This window comes from Zootoca vivipara, chromosome 7 (assembly GCF_963506605.1).
Source record: "Zootoca vivipara chromosome 7, rZooViv1.1, whole genome shotgun sequence".
Classification (NCBI taxonomy): Eukaryota; Metazoa; Chordata; class Lepidosauria; order Squamata; family Lacertidae; genus Zootoca; species Zootoca vivipara.
The window spans coordinates 69,073,061-69,090,005 of record NC_083282.1 but is presented as its reverse complement, the minus strand read 5'-3'; the positions used below and the strand labels follow the sequence as shown (position 1 = coordinate 69,090,005).

At 41.0% G+C, this 16,945-nt stretch overlaps 1 protein-coding gene across 4 annotated transcripts in view; it reads left to right on the top strand.

Annotated features, from left to right (window-relative positions):
- Nucleotides 1-16,945, top strand: part of NCOA6 (nuclear receptor coactivator 6) — a 47,164-nt gene that overhangs the window by 11,778 nt on the left and 18,441 nt on the right. For 3 of the 4 annotated variants that reach the window (XM_035123920.2, XM_035123919.2, XM_035123918.2), the window contains 8 exons: nt 501-637; nt 2,572-2,854; nt 3,416-3,571; nt 6,829-6,951; nt 8,436-8,564; nt 8,965-9,783; nt 11,451-11,597; nt 12,619-13,738. In XM_035123920.2, coding sequence (XP_034979811.2) covers nt 2,620-2,854; nt 3,416-3,571; nt 6,829-6,951; nt 8,436-8,564; nt 8,965-9,783; nt 11,451-11,597; nt 12,619-13,738 — 2,729 coding nt within the window. In that variant the 5' untranslated portion in view covers nt 501-637; nt 2,572-2,619. Of the gene's footprint in view, nt 1-500; nt 638-1,949; nt 2,045-2,571; nt 2,855-3,415; nt 3,572-6,828; nt 6,952-8,435; nt 8,565-8,964; nt 9,784-11,450; nt 11,598-12,618; nt 13,739-16,945 lie in introns of all 4 variants that reach the window. The other variant, XM_060277253.1, reaches the window with a different exon arrangement.

Below are 16,945 nucleotides of genomic sequence, written 5' to 3'. Positions count from 1 at the left end.
ACTCTCCCTGGCTTAGGGGAATAAAACATGACATGCTGACCTCCTTCTCAGCGCAGCTCAAACAAACAAACATTTATTTTATTTGTTTTTTAACATTCTAAAATTATTTGTAACTATGTTTCTTAATAACTAAGTTAACATTAAATAATACAGATGTATGTTAGCCCTATGGTTAATCCGAAAATATGCCTCTACCATATACGCAAATTTAATGGAGACTTTCCTGTGTAAATGAAGAACTTTTTAAAAATCACTTCTCTCATTTTACACTCAACCTATCAAATATAGGGTTGTATCCAACTAAATCAATGAATGGATATCCTTTTTTAAAAAAAAGATGGTTTTACTTTTTATCGTTGATAAAAAATATTTAAAGGATTATGTTGACTTTCGGTGAAACACTTAGGAACTAATATAATGATGTCCATGCTTGATTTGGTTCAGAGCAAAAACAACAACAACCCCACCCCTTAATTAATTTTAACTGGATACATCTGCAGATTTGTCACAGCTGAAGTTTTCAGAGGATTGGACTCCCACTGTCTGCTAAAGCAGACCAGCAACCTGAATCCTCCTATGGCTCAGTTTTTCCGGGTCAGCTTAAATTGTCATGCAGCTTCTGATACAGGATCTCCAGGTAAGCTACTTTTTTATTAGCAATATGTATTAATATGTGATAAATGAAAACATTAGTTTCTTTGGATTGACTTTATATCCGCTAAGGCCTTTCTAAATAGGTGCCTTCTCTGGGGAGGAAAACCTGTTCCTTTAGTACTATATCAGTAAATGCACAGCATCTGAAGAAAGTAGAAAAGCTTTGGTATGTATGCCAGCGATGTCATGGGTACCATCCCGTAGATACTGAGGTCACTGCTTTCCCTAATAGTTGTATTATTGTACCGGTATAATAATTGTACAGTAAAGGTAAAGGGACCCCTGACTATTAGGTCCAGTCGTGACCAACTCTGGGGTTGCGGCGCTTATCTCGCTCCATTGGCCGAGGGAGCCGGCGTACAGCTTCCAGGTCAAGCCGCTTCTGGCAAACCAGAGCGGCACATGGAAACGCCGTTTACCTTCCCGCTGGAGTGGTACCTATTTATCTACTTGCACTTTGACGTGCTTTTGAACTGCTAGGTGGGCAGAAGCCGGGACCGAACAACCGGAGCTCACCTTGTCGCGGGGATTCGAACCACCGACCTTCTGATCGGCAAGCCCTAGGCCAGGCATGTCAAACATGCGGCCCTCCAGATGTTTTGGCCTACAACTCCCATGATCCCTAGCTAGCAGGACCAGTGGTTGGGGAAGATGGGAATTGTAGTCCAAAACATCTGGAGGGCCGCATGTTTGACATGCCTGCCCTAGGCTCTGTACAGTAGTTGCTCAGTATTGTTTAGCTGTATAGTAGTTGTTTTTATTGTGGTGAAAATAGAGGTTTCTCAGCAATTGCATTTGGCAGCCCCATTGCTAGGGAGCAGTGATTCACAGCAGCTGTAGGAGCGCCAGACAATGTGCCAGTGACTACTGGCTAAAGCTGTGTAACTCCCTGCCCGTTGACATTAGGCACCTTTGCTGTATTCTTTTTGGTGCCTGTTTAAAACATTTCTGTTTAGGCAAGCCTATCCTTACATGTAGAAGTTATGTGTGTTTTATCTTTTATTTTTTAGGAAGTGTTGATTTTAATTAAACTGTTGAAAGATTTTATATACTCAGTTGTAACTGTTTTTAATGGATTTTTAAAAAATGTTTTATTTCATATTTTTGAAAACCGCTTAGAGTTTTTTGTTTTTGTTTTTACAATCAAGCAGTATATAAATGCCAAATACACTTAATTTTTTAATATATTTATTTAGTTCATTCGTTAGTTATTGCATTTTCATCTGACCTTAATCTCCAAGGAGTTCAAGGTGGCATACATGATTCTCTCCTTCCTCTTTTAATCCCCACAACAGCCCTGTGACATAGGGTAGGCTGAGAGGCAGTGACTGGCCCAAGATCACCCAGCGAACTTTATAACTGAGTGGGGATTTGAACCCTGGTCTTCCAGGTACTAGACCAAAACTACACTCTAACTGGATAAACTATCATGCATTTCATAATTCTTTTCTAAAAGAAAAATGGGGAGTGACTTTGCTAAAAGAACCACAGGCGATACCCTTGTGGTTTCATTCTGATGGGGCTTTTTTAGAATTTTAGAATTATTAAAAATAAGAAGACAAATCCTGTATCAGTCCCTCCATAGTATGCTTTCCCACCACCATTAAAATTGCTAAATAATTTCCTTTCCTTGGGGGGCAGAGTGATGAAATGGGTTTTGAGAAAGTCATTGGGACTCTCACAGACTCCTTTGAGAGAATTTTGAGGTGGTGATTTTGATTATTATTATTTTAGGGGGTGGGGGGTTCATTTCAGCCTCAGTTTGTATGTAAGCACCTTATGAACATAATACGTTTTGAGATCTAAACAAGGTAAGAACAAAATAGAAACAGTTTTAACAATAAGCTGTGCTTGTATAGATGTAAAATTGTGAATGTATATATAAACAATATATTTTAAACTTTTTTTCTTTTATAGGTTTGTCTTAATACCTGATTAACTTCCACTGCACCAAATTACATAGTCATGGTTTGGGGTGATATGCCTAAATTAAAAGATAACCACACTTCATCGTGTTCTTCAACCATGGAAGACCTGGATGTGGATCTTGACTCTGGACTAGAGGAAGATGATATTAAACATGAGAGCCCTTGTGAAGATTCCACAATCTTTGTAGCTTTTAAAGGCAATCTTGATGATGATGACTTCAAACAGAAATTGGACATAATTTTGAACAATGTTCCTGGCCTTTTACACCTGGGTATTTCACTCTTTTGTATTTTTTAAATGAAAGATCGCTTAATTGACTTTTAAATATTAGATTTAGACATGTAAGATTGCAATGCATTTATTTAAAGTTAAATTGCTCTAGAATATTGCAGACTTTTTACTAGTTATTTTTAGTGAAAAAATATATATCCCACTCTTCTTCCTGAAGTGTACAGTGTACAGTGGTACCTCGGGTTACAAATGCTTCAGGTTACAGACTCAGCTAACCCAGAAATAGTACCTCAAGTTAAGAACTTTGCTTCAGGATGAGAACAGAAATTGTGTTCCGGCGGTGCGGCGGCAGCAGGAGGCCCCATTAGCTAAAGTGGTGCTTCAGGTTAAAAACAGTTTCAGGTTAAGAACAGACCTCTGGAACGAATTAAGTTCTTAACCAGAGGTACCACTGTACATTTGAATTGCTAGTTGAAATGTCTTGTGTGAAGTAGCTCAGAGTTACTATTACATATTGATATCAGTTATTGTACTTGAGTAACCATGTACATTCTCTGTAGTAGTTCAACAAGTTTGTCTTCTTTTTTCTCCTTTTAACAAGAATCTGAAAAGTTAAAACTGAAGAAGGTGGAACCCTGGAACAGTGTACGTGTCACTTTCAATATTCCTCGTGAAGCAGCTGAGCGACTACGATTGCTGGCTCAGAATAACAACCAACAACTTAGAGACTTGGGAATTCTCTCAGTTCAAATTGAAGGTAGCTGAAAATAATTTTGCAGTTGTTCCTGAACTGTATAGTATACTTAAGAAACACAGTGTTTGAAAAGTAAATATTTCCATTAGCTTTTTGAGTACTAAATAATAGGATACTGTACCTCACTGGCATCCTGATATTCTGCCTCAGGGATAAATTACATGTTACACTTTCGTATGTGTAATGTGTGTACCCTTCTCCCAGCTGTTTCATTTAGCAGTACATGCCTCGTGAATTCTGGCCATCAAATAGCCAGCTTCCGTGCCCCTGCTCCATGTCATCTGTGGTTGCTAGAGAGAGTGGGTAAAACCAGCTATATAATAACCAGAATTCACATGATAAATGGCATTAAATGATGGCAGCCTCTGACTTTTTACATACTGCTTCTAATTTTCACATGCGCTTGAAAATGCTAGTCTGGCAGATCCAAATTATTATTGCTTATGTTTTGCATATTTCCCCACTGCTTCATTGATAAGAATGATAAGATGAAGCTGTACTTGAATAACAGCTGCTTTGCTCTGGTAATCCTATATAATAATGTCCAAGTTGTCCCTGCGTCCAGTTGTCCCGTGTGTCCCTGGGGTACTGCGCATGGGCCCCAGGGACACAGGGATTGGACAGCAGAGACGACGTACACACACGCGCGCGCGCTCTCCCCCCCCCCACCGACCGTTTCCCTGCGGCCGCCAACTGCTGCTCCCAACAATCATTTAACGGGTGCTAAATTTAATGGGCGGCCTCTTGGTGGTGGTGGCGGTGGGGCAGGCCCAAGGTGGAGGTGCTACTCTTGCCGCCGCCTCCGCCGCCCGAAGAGCAGCCAGCGCAGCAGGCCGAGGGAAGCAGCCCCGGCAGCAGCTACACTCTGCAGGCCACGCTGCTGGCACTATTGTAGTGAGAGAGAGAGAGAGAGGCTGAGCGGGGGAGGAGCGGAAACAGGCAGAGACCACCCCCGGTGCCCATCTCCGAGCCCAACGGCCCCACTCGCAAACACAGGGGCTACTGGAGACAAAGGCGACCTAACCGAAGCCCCCCCCATCCAAATAAACCCCCGACCGCCGCGCTTCCCATACGCAGCGCACTTTCAACCGACACACACACAAAGCGGGGTGGGGGTGGGGGAAGGAATTATTTGTTATAGAAGCCGGAACTGGCAGTTTTCAATGCGGTGTGAGGAAGGCCAAGTGACGGGCAAAGAGCAGAGCCGGGTGGGGGGCGAATGTCTGGGGTTGGAGGCGGTGGACTGGCAAGCGAGGAAGTTCCTTCCAAGGGGCGCCTTGAAGGAGCGGGCGGGAGAGAAGAAGCACGTCTTTTGCCAGCAGTACAATTCTCTGTCCGCTTACACAGCAGTAAACCCCGCTGTCCCTATAGGATTGCTTCTCCCTCCCCCCACCCGACAGAGCCGGCAACCCCGGGATGTTCTAGCGCCGGCATCCTCAGTCTGCCGATGTGAACAAGAGGGGAAAAATGAGAGCTGTGGAATGCCATCCTGCAATGTTGAAATTGCCATTGTAATTTCCACTCCCTTCTCCGTTGCCTCGCTCGCTTTCTCACCTCCTTGAACCTCCCCCGCCCTGTCCTTCTTTCTCCCCCCCCCTTTTCAGCGATCCTATTTTCCTCTCTCCCCCCCCCCCCTGCACTCTGGGGTCTGATTAAACGAGAAGGAAGTTTGGGAGTGGAGGCTGCGAAGCTCTCCCTTTAAGAGGCAGCCTGCAACCACGAATTGTTGAAATTGTCATTGCAGGCTGCCTCTTAAAGGGAGAGCTTCACTCCCACACTTCCTTCTCATTTAATCAGACACCGGAGCACGGGCAGGGAGGGGACGTTTGAGGAAACCCTTCTTGGAGTGGTTTAAAGCCACAGCGTCCCCTGGTAAAAGGCTGAGATTTCTTCACCAGCCCTGTTTATTTGCTACAGCCTTTCGCCTTCTTCCCCCAGTGTCCTGCCAGGTTGGCCCCTGATCCTGTTATGGCACTTAGGTCTTTTATTGGGCAGATGATGAGACAACTTTATAGGGACAGGAAAAGGCTGGATCTTCCTGAAACTTTTTCTTTCTTTCTTGGCTTTCACGGGGTGGGTGGGGAGGATGAAAGGGTGTTGTTTCCTCCCTGTCACACAGCCTTTCACGCGATCGTGGAGAGTGACGCTGCCCCGTCAAGAAGGGGGACGCAGCTGGCCCCCCTCTTTCCCTCATCCCCACCGGCCAATATTTCATATTGTGTCTTCCGGGGGAGGGTCCCACACGATATATCTGCGCTTTTGGGCTTAGTCACAGGTGCATCGGTGATAGCAGCACTCCCGGGCGAGGGCAGGGCGCCGACTCTCTTCTCCTAGAACGTGAGAATTGGTGTTTTCTAGGCAGTGCCATCTGAAGTATTCGTATTCTTCCCCTGTGCACCATCAGTTCACTAAAGCATGAGACTCATTAATCTCAGGGAGTCAAGGATTCGAGCCCCACGTTGGCCAAAAAGAATCCTGCATTGCAGGGGGTTGGACTAGATGACCCTGGGAGTCCCTCCCAGCTCTATGATTCTATCCATGTATTCTGAATTAAGTGATCAGGCATTGCTAATGTAATCGTCTAACTGCGGTCACTGAACCCTCCTGTCCAAACTGTTCTAAGGCTGCACCTCCGCTGCCCTTAGTACACAAGTTAAACATTATGTCTTATCATTAAAAGCATTTCTTTCTAGAGAGAGAGAGAGAGGGAAAGCCGCAGCCCCGCTGCTCCTCTCACATATATTCTAGCGCCCGTTATTGAACGGGCTGAAATACACTAGTATAAGAATATTTCTGCTTTCTAGCTGTCTCATTCATGGCTGCAAGGAAAGAATATCCTTGCAGAGAAGAAATACATGCATGGATTGTTTTCTCCATTTAAAATGAATAGGAAATCTCAACATACATATCATAGCATCTACATCCACAAAAAATTGCTGGATTGGAGCAACTAGAATAAACAACCTTATTTGTTTGTTTTAAATTCATTAAATTTTTATCCAACACTTCTTCCCAAAGGAGCCCAGGGTGGCAGATGAACTCTCAATATTAATATTTCAAGTTACTTTTTAAGGAAAGCCAAGAAGTGTGCAAGCTCTATTACCTCTTATTTGTTTGTTTTAAATGCATGTTGTTGACCTGAATCCAGTACAGTATACCACTTTTCAACAGCCCTTTTTAAATGCTACTTTGTAGTTTCCTGCCCTGCCATATTGAAGCAATATTTATGTTCTGACTTGAATGTTAATGATTGCTTTCAGGTGAAGGTGCCATCAATTTGTCATTGGCTCAAAACCGAGGCCAAGATGTGAGGATTAATGGGCCTATTCGACAAAACAACTCAGTACGAATGGAGACAGGCTTTCCCATACCAGGAAACCAAGGCAAGTTCAGCTTTTTAAAAGTTAGTGATACGTTACTTTGTGAAATATGCAACTGTTCTTTCATACAACTCCAAATACTTTTCACTTCTTGATTTTTCATGTTTTTGGCATGATTGTTTGGGGGTTTTTTTTGAAACATTTATAGACTGCTAAAAATTTTTTGCTATGTGCAAATTTTCTTACTATAACTTAAGTATAGAAGAATGGTTTTTTTAAGCCTGTTTTAATGTTTTATCCTCTAAGAGAGGCTTCCTCAACCTTGACCCTCCAGATGTTTTGAGATCACAATTCCCATCACTGACCACTGGTTCTGCTAGCTAGGGATCATGGGAGTTGTAGGCCAAAAACATCGGGAGGGCCGAGGTTGAGGAAGCCTGGTCTAAGATCCTACATGGCAGATTTTCCAAAGTTCCCTTCAAGGATAGATGCTGTTCTTATAACCATTCAGAGATAATATATAATTTAACTTCTAATGAGGAAGTTTTGTAATCAGTGTTTAGAAGCCTGTGTAACTGTCTTTCTTGAGGGTCCTGATTTTTATTTAAAAACAGGAATGTTTTAAAATAGGGAAAGAGAATGTCCCATTGCTTGAGAAGAAATCTTTTTGCACAATGTCAGATTTCACCCATTGGACTCAGTTAAAAAGTAAATGAATTGGCTTTGTTTTGCCACTGATAATAGTGATAATGACAAACACAAAAAGAAAGCTGAATAATACAGTATGTAAAATTCAATAGAAAAATTAGAGTCAGGAAGACAAAGCAGATAATATAGACAAAGAAACACTTCTTAGGAGAATTTTTTTATGATACTAACTTAATAAGTCATGAAGAGAACTGGAAGACAGAGGGTCAGTACCCGTGGATTTGTTGCTGTTTTTGGTTTGGTTCTTAAATTGCTTATTGGTGTTCTGGAACAAGGTTGGCCATGCTCCCTTTTTAGAGAACAGTGAAGGTCATACATATCTTAGCATATGTATTTGATACTCTTATTTGTAATGTGTTCCTGTTTCTATGATCTAGCATTCATATACATATCATTACATTTCTATCTCGCCCTTCCAAGGAGTTCAGTGTGGCATACATTGTTCCCCCACTCCCATATTATTCTCAAAACAACCCTTTGAGAAATTGATTGGCCCAAGGTTACCTTTCAAGCTACATGGCAGCATAGGGATTTGAACACTGGTCTCCCAGCTTCTGTTCCAAGCCTCTGGCCAATACAACACACTAGATATCTACAGTATGGTTTCCTTTAGCAATTCACTCTCCTTTATTGATCCACATGGGAGTGGCTTTTGCCACAGAGACAACAGTTTGGTTAGAATTTCTGCTTTCTTGTATATATTTTCAAAAATCAAATAAATATGCCGAACAAAAACAACTTCAAAATTTCAGTGCAGGATTTGAAGCTTTTCTCATTCTGTGCAATGCTGTACTTCGATTTGCATCTTTGCACAATGAAAAATATGGTTATGTTTCTAGGGTTAATAAGAATAAACAATCCTGCAACTGTGATGATGCAGCAAAGTGGGAATGTATCATCATCTATGTTGACAAGTGCAGCTAACACAGAGTTGCAACCTAGAACACCTCGTCCAACATCTCAGTCAGGTAATCAGCTTAGATCTTACTTGGATAAATATATCTGGAGAAATGTGAATTTGTTTTTTATTTCCCATAGTTTCTGCTTATTAATCTGGAAACACATTCTAAAATATTTACCCAAGCTCTTAACTACTGTAGTTCTGTGCATGGAATGAGCTGCATTTTTTAAATATTCAAATATTATTGCGGATTTCATTGTTGTTGCCTAGTCCTCATCTCTCCCAAAATGATTTTCACAAAAATATGTGAAGTGTGGTAAAAAATTATTGAGAAATATCCTGAGCTCTGTGTGTGTGTGTGTGTGCGCGTATGCTTGTGAGGAACAGAAAGAGAATGATTGTTCCTCTGAATATTACTACACTAACTACAGACAATGTTTCTGTTTCTTTTCCATTTCTTTTTATAGATTCAGTGGATCCACTTTTGTCAGGGCTAGCTATCCAACAGCAAAATCATCCATCTGGATCTGTAGTGCCTCAGCTCCATTCAGTACAGCCAGTTTCTGTTAATAGGCAAATAAACCCAGCCAACTTCCAACAGATGCAGCCACAGCAACAATTGCAGCCACGCCCTCCTCAACAGCACCAGCAACCACAACAGGGTATTCGTCCTTCGTTCACAACCCCAACTCAGGTTCCAGTTTCTCCTGGTTGGAACCAGGTGCCTTCTGGAATAGTTCAGCCTCCTCCATCGCAAGGCACAATGGGCACATTGACAGTTAACCAGGGCTGGAAAAAGGGCCCTTTGCCTGGACAAATGCAGCAGCAGCAACTCCAAGTCAGACCATCTTTGGCAACGGTACAAACACCCTCCCATCCTCCACCCCCATACCCTTTTGGAAGCCAACAAGCTTCTCAGGCACACACAAACTTTCCTCAGATGAACAACTCTGGCCAATTTACTGCTCCTCAGATGAAGAATCTTCAGGGAGGGCCTTCACGGGTCCCTACACCACTACAACAACCCCACCTGACCAACAAATCTCCTGCCTCCTCTCCCTCCTCTTTTCAGCAAGGATCTCCTGCATCCTCCCCAACAGTTAACCAAGCACAGCAACAGATGGGACCAAGGCCTCCCCAGAATAATTCTCTCCCCCAGGGGTTCCAACAGCCTATTAATTCTCCTAGCCGTAATCCTATGGTACAGCAGGGGAATGTACCTCCAAACTTCATGGTAATGCAACAGCAAAACCAGGGTCCACAGGGCTTACATCCTGGGCTAGGAGGTAAGTAATCATTTTATTGCAAAATATTTCTTCCTAGGCTTCATAGAAAATTAATAAGTTACCTATGAACACTGAATTAATATGCAACACCATGTGAATTTCCTGTTGATGTTTTAAAGAATTGAACTGTTGAATAATGTTTGCCATTGTTTTTCCTGGACATGTTGCACATGTTTATATATTTTGTATGTTGCCTTGCTATTACTATAAAAGTTGGAAGAAATATCACCTTGCCCAAACCAGTGCTTTGAGACAAAATACTGTAAATCTCTATTCCTTTCCTAACAGGCCATGTTTTGCTTGAAATCTTCCAAGGGAGGAGATACCTCAACATTCTTAAGCCAATTGTACAGTGCTCAAATAATTTTATAAATGGGAACTTTCCCTGACAGTTTGATTTTAAATTATTGCTCATGTGGATACATGAGCAATAATTTAAAATCAAACTGTCAGGGAAAGTTCCTATTTATAAAATCAATCAATAAACAATTAGTAGAAGAGTTTGATTTTCATTTCTGGGTTTAATAAGCTGAGATATGTAGCCTTTTGGCTGTGTATGCAGCTGCTTTACTCCTCCCTTCATTCTGAGAGCAAACCAGGAGTTTTTTGTTAACTAGTTTTCTGTTTCAAATGAACAAGCCAGGATATTCAGCCCTGGGCTTAATTTTATCCTAGCTTGTTCCTTATCCTAGCTTGTTCCTTATCCTAGCTTGTTCTGAAGTTGTTAACCATAATTTCCCAATTTGGACAAAATGGAAAACTAGTCTGTTAAAGTCTTCCTGGTTTATTTTCTTGCTCATGCCTAAGGCTGCACGTGTAGTTAAAAAGCTTGTTATTAAGCAGTGATATGTTTGTCCAAACATGGTTATTCTTTCTATGATAGTGAAATATCATTTCTAATCTTTTTTTGTCTAGGTTGGGCAAACAAGCCTCTCATGACTTGACATACTCATTGAGTCCATAGTCAGTTTATTTATACATCACAATTTTCACAGATTTGTGCTTAGAGTGGTTTGCCGAAAATCAGTCGGAATACAATAATACAATAACGACAATATATAACTAAAATTACAATGTTCCTATTGTGTTTCAGCAGTTAATTTATTAAAAATTATCAAATTAAATTAAATTAGCACAAACTTTACTAATAGACTAAATAATATTCCGTAGTATCTCTAAAGCTAATACAGTCATACCTCATGTTGTGTCCGCTTCAGGCTACGTCTTTTCAAGTTGCGTCCCGCGGCAGCCTGGAAGTACCAGAACGGTATTTAGCAGAAGCACTAAATCGCATGCTTCTGGAAGTGAACGCTTCGAGTTGTGGGCGTGCCTCCGGGTCGGATTACGTCTGCAACTCGAGGTTTCACTGTAACAGTAGTAACTATTAACACCCTTATCCAAAAAAACACACCTTTGCATACATAGAGTCAAAAGACAAGACCACCCACTCCATTTCTTCTGGCTGCTGCTCACTTATTAAGGCTGCTGGGGCTGGAGGGTGGAACATAGCTAGTAGAAGCAAAAATCCCCTGATGGCAAACAGCCCCCCCCCCATTTTTCCTGCTTTATTATCATCTTAACTTCCATCTGACTGTATCATGATAATAATATATTAATCAATATTACTATGGAATGCAATTAATAAACAAAGTTATTTTTCTGTCCAGGAATGCCCAAGCGTCTCCCACCTGGCTTTCCTGCAGGACAGGCAAATCAGAACTTCATGCAAAGTCAGGTGCCTTCTACAGCACCAGGGACACCTGCAAATAGTGGAACACCCCAATTGCAAACAAGTCAGAGCGTGCAGCACACAGGTCTGGTAGCTGAATTTTAATATATTATTGGTCTGCTTTTCTCATTTATGGAGTAGTGGTTTAGGACTGCTTCTGCTAGTACAAGGTGACACACTCAGTTTTTGCCAATGTTGTTGTTTAGTCGTTTAGTCGTGTCCGACTCTTCGTGACCCCATGGACCATAGCACGCCAGGCACTCCTGTCTTCCACTGCCTCCCGTAGTTTGGTCAAACTCATGTTCGTAGCTTCGAGTAATTTTAGCACTTTATGCCATATCCAATCTTGAGTGGCCCTTAACCTTCAAGGGAAATTTTTTGGGAGTGGTAGTGGGGAGCGTAGGAGGGATTGGTGAAAATCAGGTGCCTTACCTTGTGCAAGCACAAAGCCATCATTAGATACAATCCACATTACTTGGCAAATAATGTTGTATTTTCAATAGTAGTAATTTTTGTATGTGTAGAAACGTGACTGCTGTGTTAAATGACACAGAACTGTCAACTTCAAAAGTTAAGTTTATCTGAATTTAGTGCCATTTTGAAAAATTGCCTCCTTCTATTTACTGTTATGGAGACAGTAAACAGCTGCTTAGGTAAGGTAGGTGCAATAGAGGCCTTGGGAAACACTGGGAAGACCAATTAGAACCTTTCACCCTTTTGTAAAAAAGATTTTGTTCGTAGACAATGCCCTGGAAACATTATAAAACCCTATTTGCCTTTCAGTAAAAGATTCTAAATATGACTGTTGAATAATATATTATGGTGTTAACTTCTATTTGCTTTGAAAATATTCCACCACTGATCTGTTACCTCTTTCTTTTGCACGTTCTGATCATGTATTATTGGCAGAAATGTTAGAGAATAATTATTAGGATTTCCAACATTCACAATTACTTTCAGACCATGTTTCAAATATAGGAATTTTGATAGTACAGTATTGTAAATGTTAAACACAGAGAAATTTTTCTAGACTAGTTTATTAATTTACATGCTCTTATACCAATTCAGTTTACAATTGTCTAACCTGAACTATTAAAATTTTTAAGGTGGTCAAGGAAATGGTCCTCCTCAGAATCAGATGCAAGTTCAACATGGCCCATCAAATATGATGCAGACCAACTTAATGGGTCTTCATGGAAATATGAGCAACCAGCAGACAGGTACCAGTGGAGTTCCACAAGTTAATATGGGCAGCATGCAGGGACAACCTCCACAAGGACCACAATCTCAGCTAATGGGGATGCACCAACAAATAGTGTCCTCCCAAGGACAGATGGTGAACATTCAGCCTCAGGGATCTCTAAATCCTCAAAACCAGATGATACTTTCTCGAGCTCAGCTCATGCCACAGGGCCAGATGATGGTAGCATCTCAGAACCAAAATCTTGGTCCATCACAACAAAGGATGACACCACCCAAGCAGATGATTCCCCAGCAAGGCCAACAGATGATGGCTGCACATAATCAGATGATGGGACCGCAAGGCCAGGTGTTGCTGCAGCAAAATTCAATGATGGAGCAGATGATGACCAATCAGATGCAAGGAAATAAACAGCCGTTCGGTGCTCAAAGCCAGTCCAATGTTATGACGGGGCCAGCTCAAATAATGAGAGGACCAACCCCCAATATGCAGGGAAACATGGTGCAATTCACAGGACAGATGATGGCCCAGCAAGGCCCTGTGAACAGCAATCCTTCTCAGGTTATGGGGATTCAAGGACAAGTTCTGAGACCCACAGGAACTAACCCTCACATGTCTCAGCAACTGGGTGATACCACCACTACTACAAACAGTGATGTGAACTTGACACAAATGCTACCTGATGTTTCTATGCAACAAGGAAACATGGTGCCTCCCCACTTGCAAGGGATGCAGGGAAACAACAATACACCAGGGAGCCATTTTGCTGGGCATGGGATGCCTTTTAGTACTCCTTTTAGTGGAGCTCAAAATGGGAATCAGATTTCCTGTGGACAAAACCCAGGTTTTCCTGTCAACAAGGATGTCACAATAACAAGCCCTTTGTTGGTAAACTTGCTGCAAAGTGATATATCTGCAGGACATTTTGGTGTGAACAGCAAACCGAACAATCAGAATGCCAATAAACCCAAGAAGAAGAAACCTCCAAGGAAGAAGAAAAATAATCAGCAAGTAGAACAAATTAAGTAGGTTTAACATTTTTGTTTCCTACACAACTGAACCAAGTTTGTTTCTCTTTCAATTGAACATAAGGTTTGCATTTGCTAGCAGTTCTTTTAAGAAATATTTTTAATTCACAAAGCAATGCCAGTTTTTCAATTTACACCTCCATCCCATGCAGAAATAAAGAGAAGATAATTAAAGAAGTAACTTTACCAACAATTCATTCTGTGTTTGTGTTAGTTGTTAAGTTAGAACCCCAAGTGTTGTCACTCTTCAGGTGAAAACTCTTTTTTAAAAAATAGGGCTGATGTAGAAGTAACTCAGAAAAGCAGCATCAGAAAGAAACCTCAGTGACAAGTTTTTAGTTGAATTATAGGCTCAATAAATGATTGGAGAGCACTTTCAGAGATGCTACTACATAGTGTGCTTGTCACTGCTGAGGTTTTCAGTGCAGTCTACAGAATGCTGAGAAATCAGGGCTAGCTATAGAACATTGCTGCCAAAATGCCCCAGACACAATTAGATCACAGCCAGCTAGTACTCTCTCTTAACTTTGCTCCCACTCCTCTCTCCTTAAGTACACATACCAACTCTCCTTTCCCCATCACTTACCATGGTGTTTCACACCATTTTTGCAGGCCAGAAAATATGTTTCTATTGATAAATAGTATACTATTTCCTTGTCTATTTGACCTGGGGGGAAATTGCCAGACCGAGCCACATGAAAGCCACAGTGCTAATGGGAAGGAGGCATTGAGCCTTGCCTACCACTTGATGACACTTGCTGGATCATTGATGGGACAAATGACTGTTGTCCTGTTACTACAATAAGTAGAGCTATATAAAAACAAAGTGTCTAGATTGTAACACAAATAATAAAACCTCATGTTCACAATTGGTTACATAACACTAACATATTCATGAGTGGATTTGTTCAGTGGAGACAGTATTCCAGTATTAGAGTAATTCCTACAACAAAATGCTCATTCCATACAATGTGTTGAATTGTATGGCAGCTGTCCCAGAAGTATTCTACTTACAGTAGGCCATAGGGCATTTAAGTGGGTCTCAGGATTGTGCCACCTGCCTCTGCACAAAGGAATGAATTTGTGAGTCAGGATTTTCACAAATTTCCTAATTTCAACAGAATTTTTCCTCCTAAAAGGAGCAGGAGAAAGTGGGAATCATGTTTATGTCTGTATCTGCAGATGCCCTAGTCACATGATTTCCTACGTGCAGTGTTTAGTAGGCCACAGTTCCATAGTTCACTTTTCTTCTTTATTACATGTAATGAAAAATGTTGTGATAGAAAGTATCAGTCATTAAAAATTGAGAACATACATTTAGATTTTCAGAATATAATAATAGATTGCAGTGTATGGCTTTTCATTCTATCACATTAATAGGAAAAGACACACAATTATAAGAAAAGATACTATTTTCTGAATTCTGTTGTTGTTATGACTGGGGGGGGAGCAAGGTTGCCTGTTTTTAAAAATGGGTGATGGTCACATGGCTTTTTCATGGGTGGCAGAGAAATGCACAGCATCAATTTTTAAATGTATCTTTTAAGTCCACAAGGCCACATGAACCTCTGAGATTTTGACCATAGTCAAACAGTCGAGCCTGCCCCAACTTTGTATAACAGTTTTGGACTACAGCTGCCATTAGCCCAAGGCAGCATAGTCTGTAAGCTAAAACAGTTGAAAGGAACTTGGTTGGGGTAGGCTAGCTTAGTCTGTTGCAATACACAAGCAATGAATACAGCCGTTCATGTGATCATAGCATTCTTGTCTGCTACCTGACTTTTAAGTTGACTGTGGCTTTTACAAACTTCTTTCGCCTTCCGACTCCTTCAAAAACACCCAGCAATTTCCAGTGTTTGAAGTGGTTTGTGTATTGCTAAACCTTGGCGCACTTGTAAGATGCACTAGTATTATTGCTCTTACAGTGCAAATTGTGGGGCAAACAATGAGAATTTAGGTACTTGACCAAGACGGGTCCCTAGCTATGTGATGTCAGTACAACTTAAACTTTCAAATAGATTACAAATATTTTTCAAGTTAGCCTCTAGTGTAGGTTGTGTTTAGTTGGGAGTCAAGAAAGGGAACAAGCAGAAGAACATGGAGGGGAGAGCTGTCTTTGTCGTGCAAAGAGCTTGATTTTGTAAAGTTTACTTATGCAACTAATGACGTTCCTGAAATTTATTCTCTGTAGCTTTTGAAAAGAGAGTCTAAAGTCAGTGATGTGGCTTGTATTGTATTGTATCGTATCGTATTGTATAGTATGGTTTGGATGGCAAACCTTATAGCACTGGAAGGAATCATGCTATTGTTTTCTCAAGAATGACATCACAAGAACAATATAAGTTGCACTTATATAGCTATGTTAAGTTCTAGTTACAGGTAGGTAGCCGTGTTGGTCTGAGTTGGTATCTGAAGAAGTGTGCATGCACACGAAAGCTCATACCAAAATATAAACTTAGTTGGTCTTTAAGGTGCTACTGAAGGAATTTTTTTATATAGCTACCGTGTTTCTCATATTATAAGACATGTCTTATATTTATTTATTCCTCAAAAAAACACACTATGGCTTATTTTCAAGGGATGTCTTATTTTTTTCCTCCTCCTCCTCCTGCCGCGTCCGGCATTGCTGCTGCGCCTATCACTATGTCTTATTTTCGGGGTATGGCTTATATTCCTTGAATGCTTAAAAATCCTGCTATGGCTTATTTTATGGGTATGTCTTAAAATATGAGAAACAGGGTATGTTAAGATATCACTAAGAGACCTCTCTATGCATTTCCCATATCCCCTATCTGCTTAACCATAGAATGCAAACTTGCAGCTCATGTTCCTTGACTGAATGGGAGCACAGCAGAAGAATAGACTTAAGGCAGGGGTGAGGAACCTTCAGTCACAGGCCAATCTCAGTATTTTATGGGTATCACTGCACTCAAGAAAAACCCCAATCACAGATGAATTGCAAAAGCAGGTTTTTTTTAGTCACTAAAGATATGAAAGGTATACATGGGCCTCCTATTTCATGTAGCAGCGTAGCGGAGGTGAGTGCCAATGTGAAAGCACTGGATCAAGCTTATAGTATACAATACTAAAATTGTGTAGTTTTAATATCCTGTTGCTAATGGCTAATATGCTGTGCTAATCAAATTAGCGTAGCATATATGTAAAAGTGGTGTAAGTTCTTTCTCTCTGGGTGGAAATACAAAA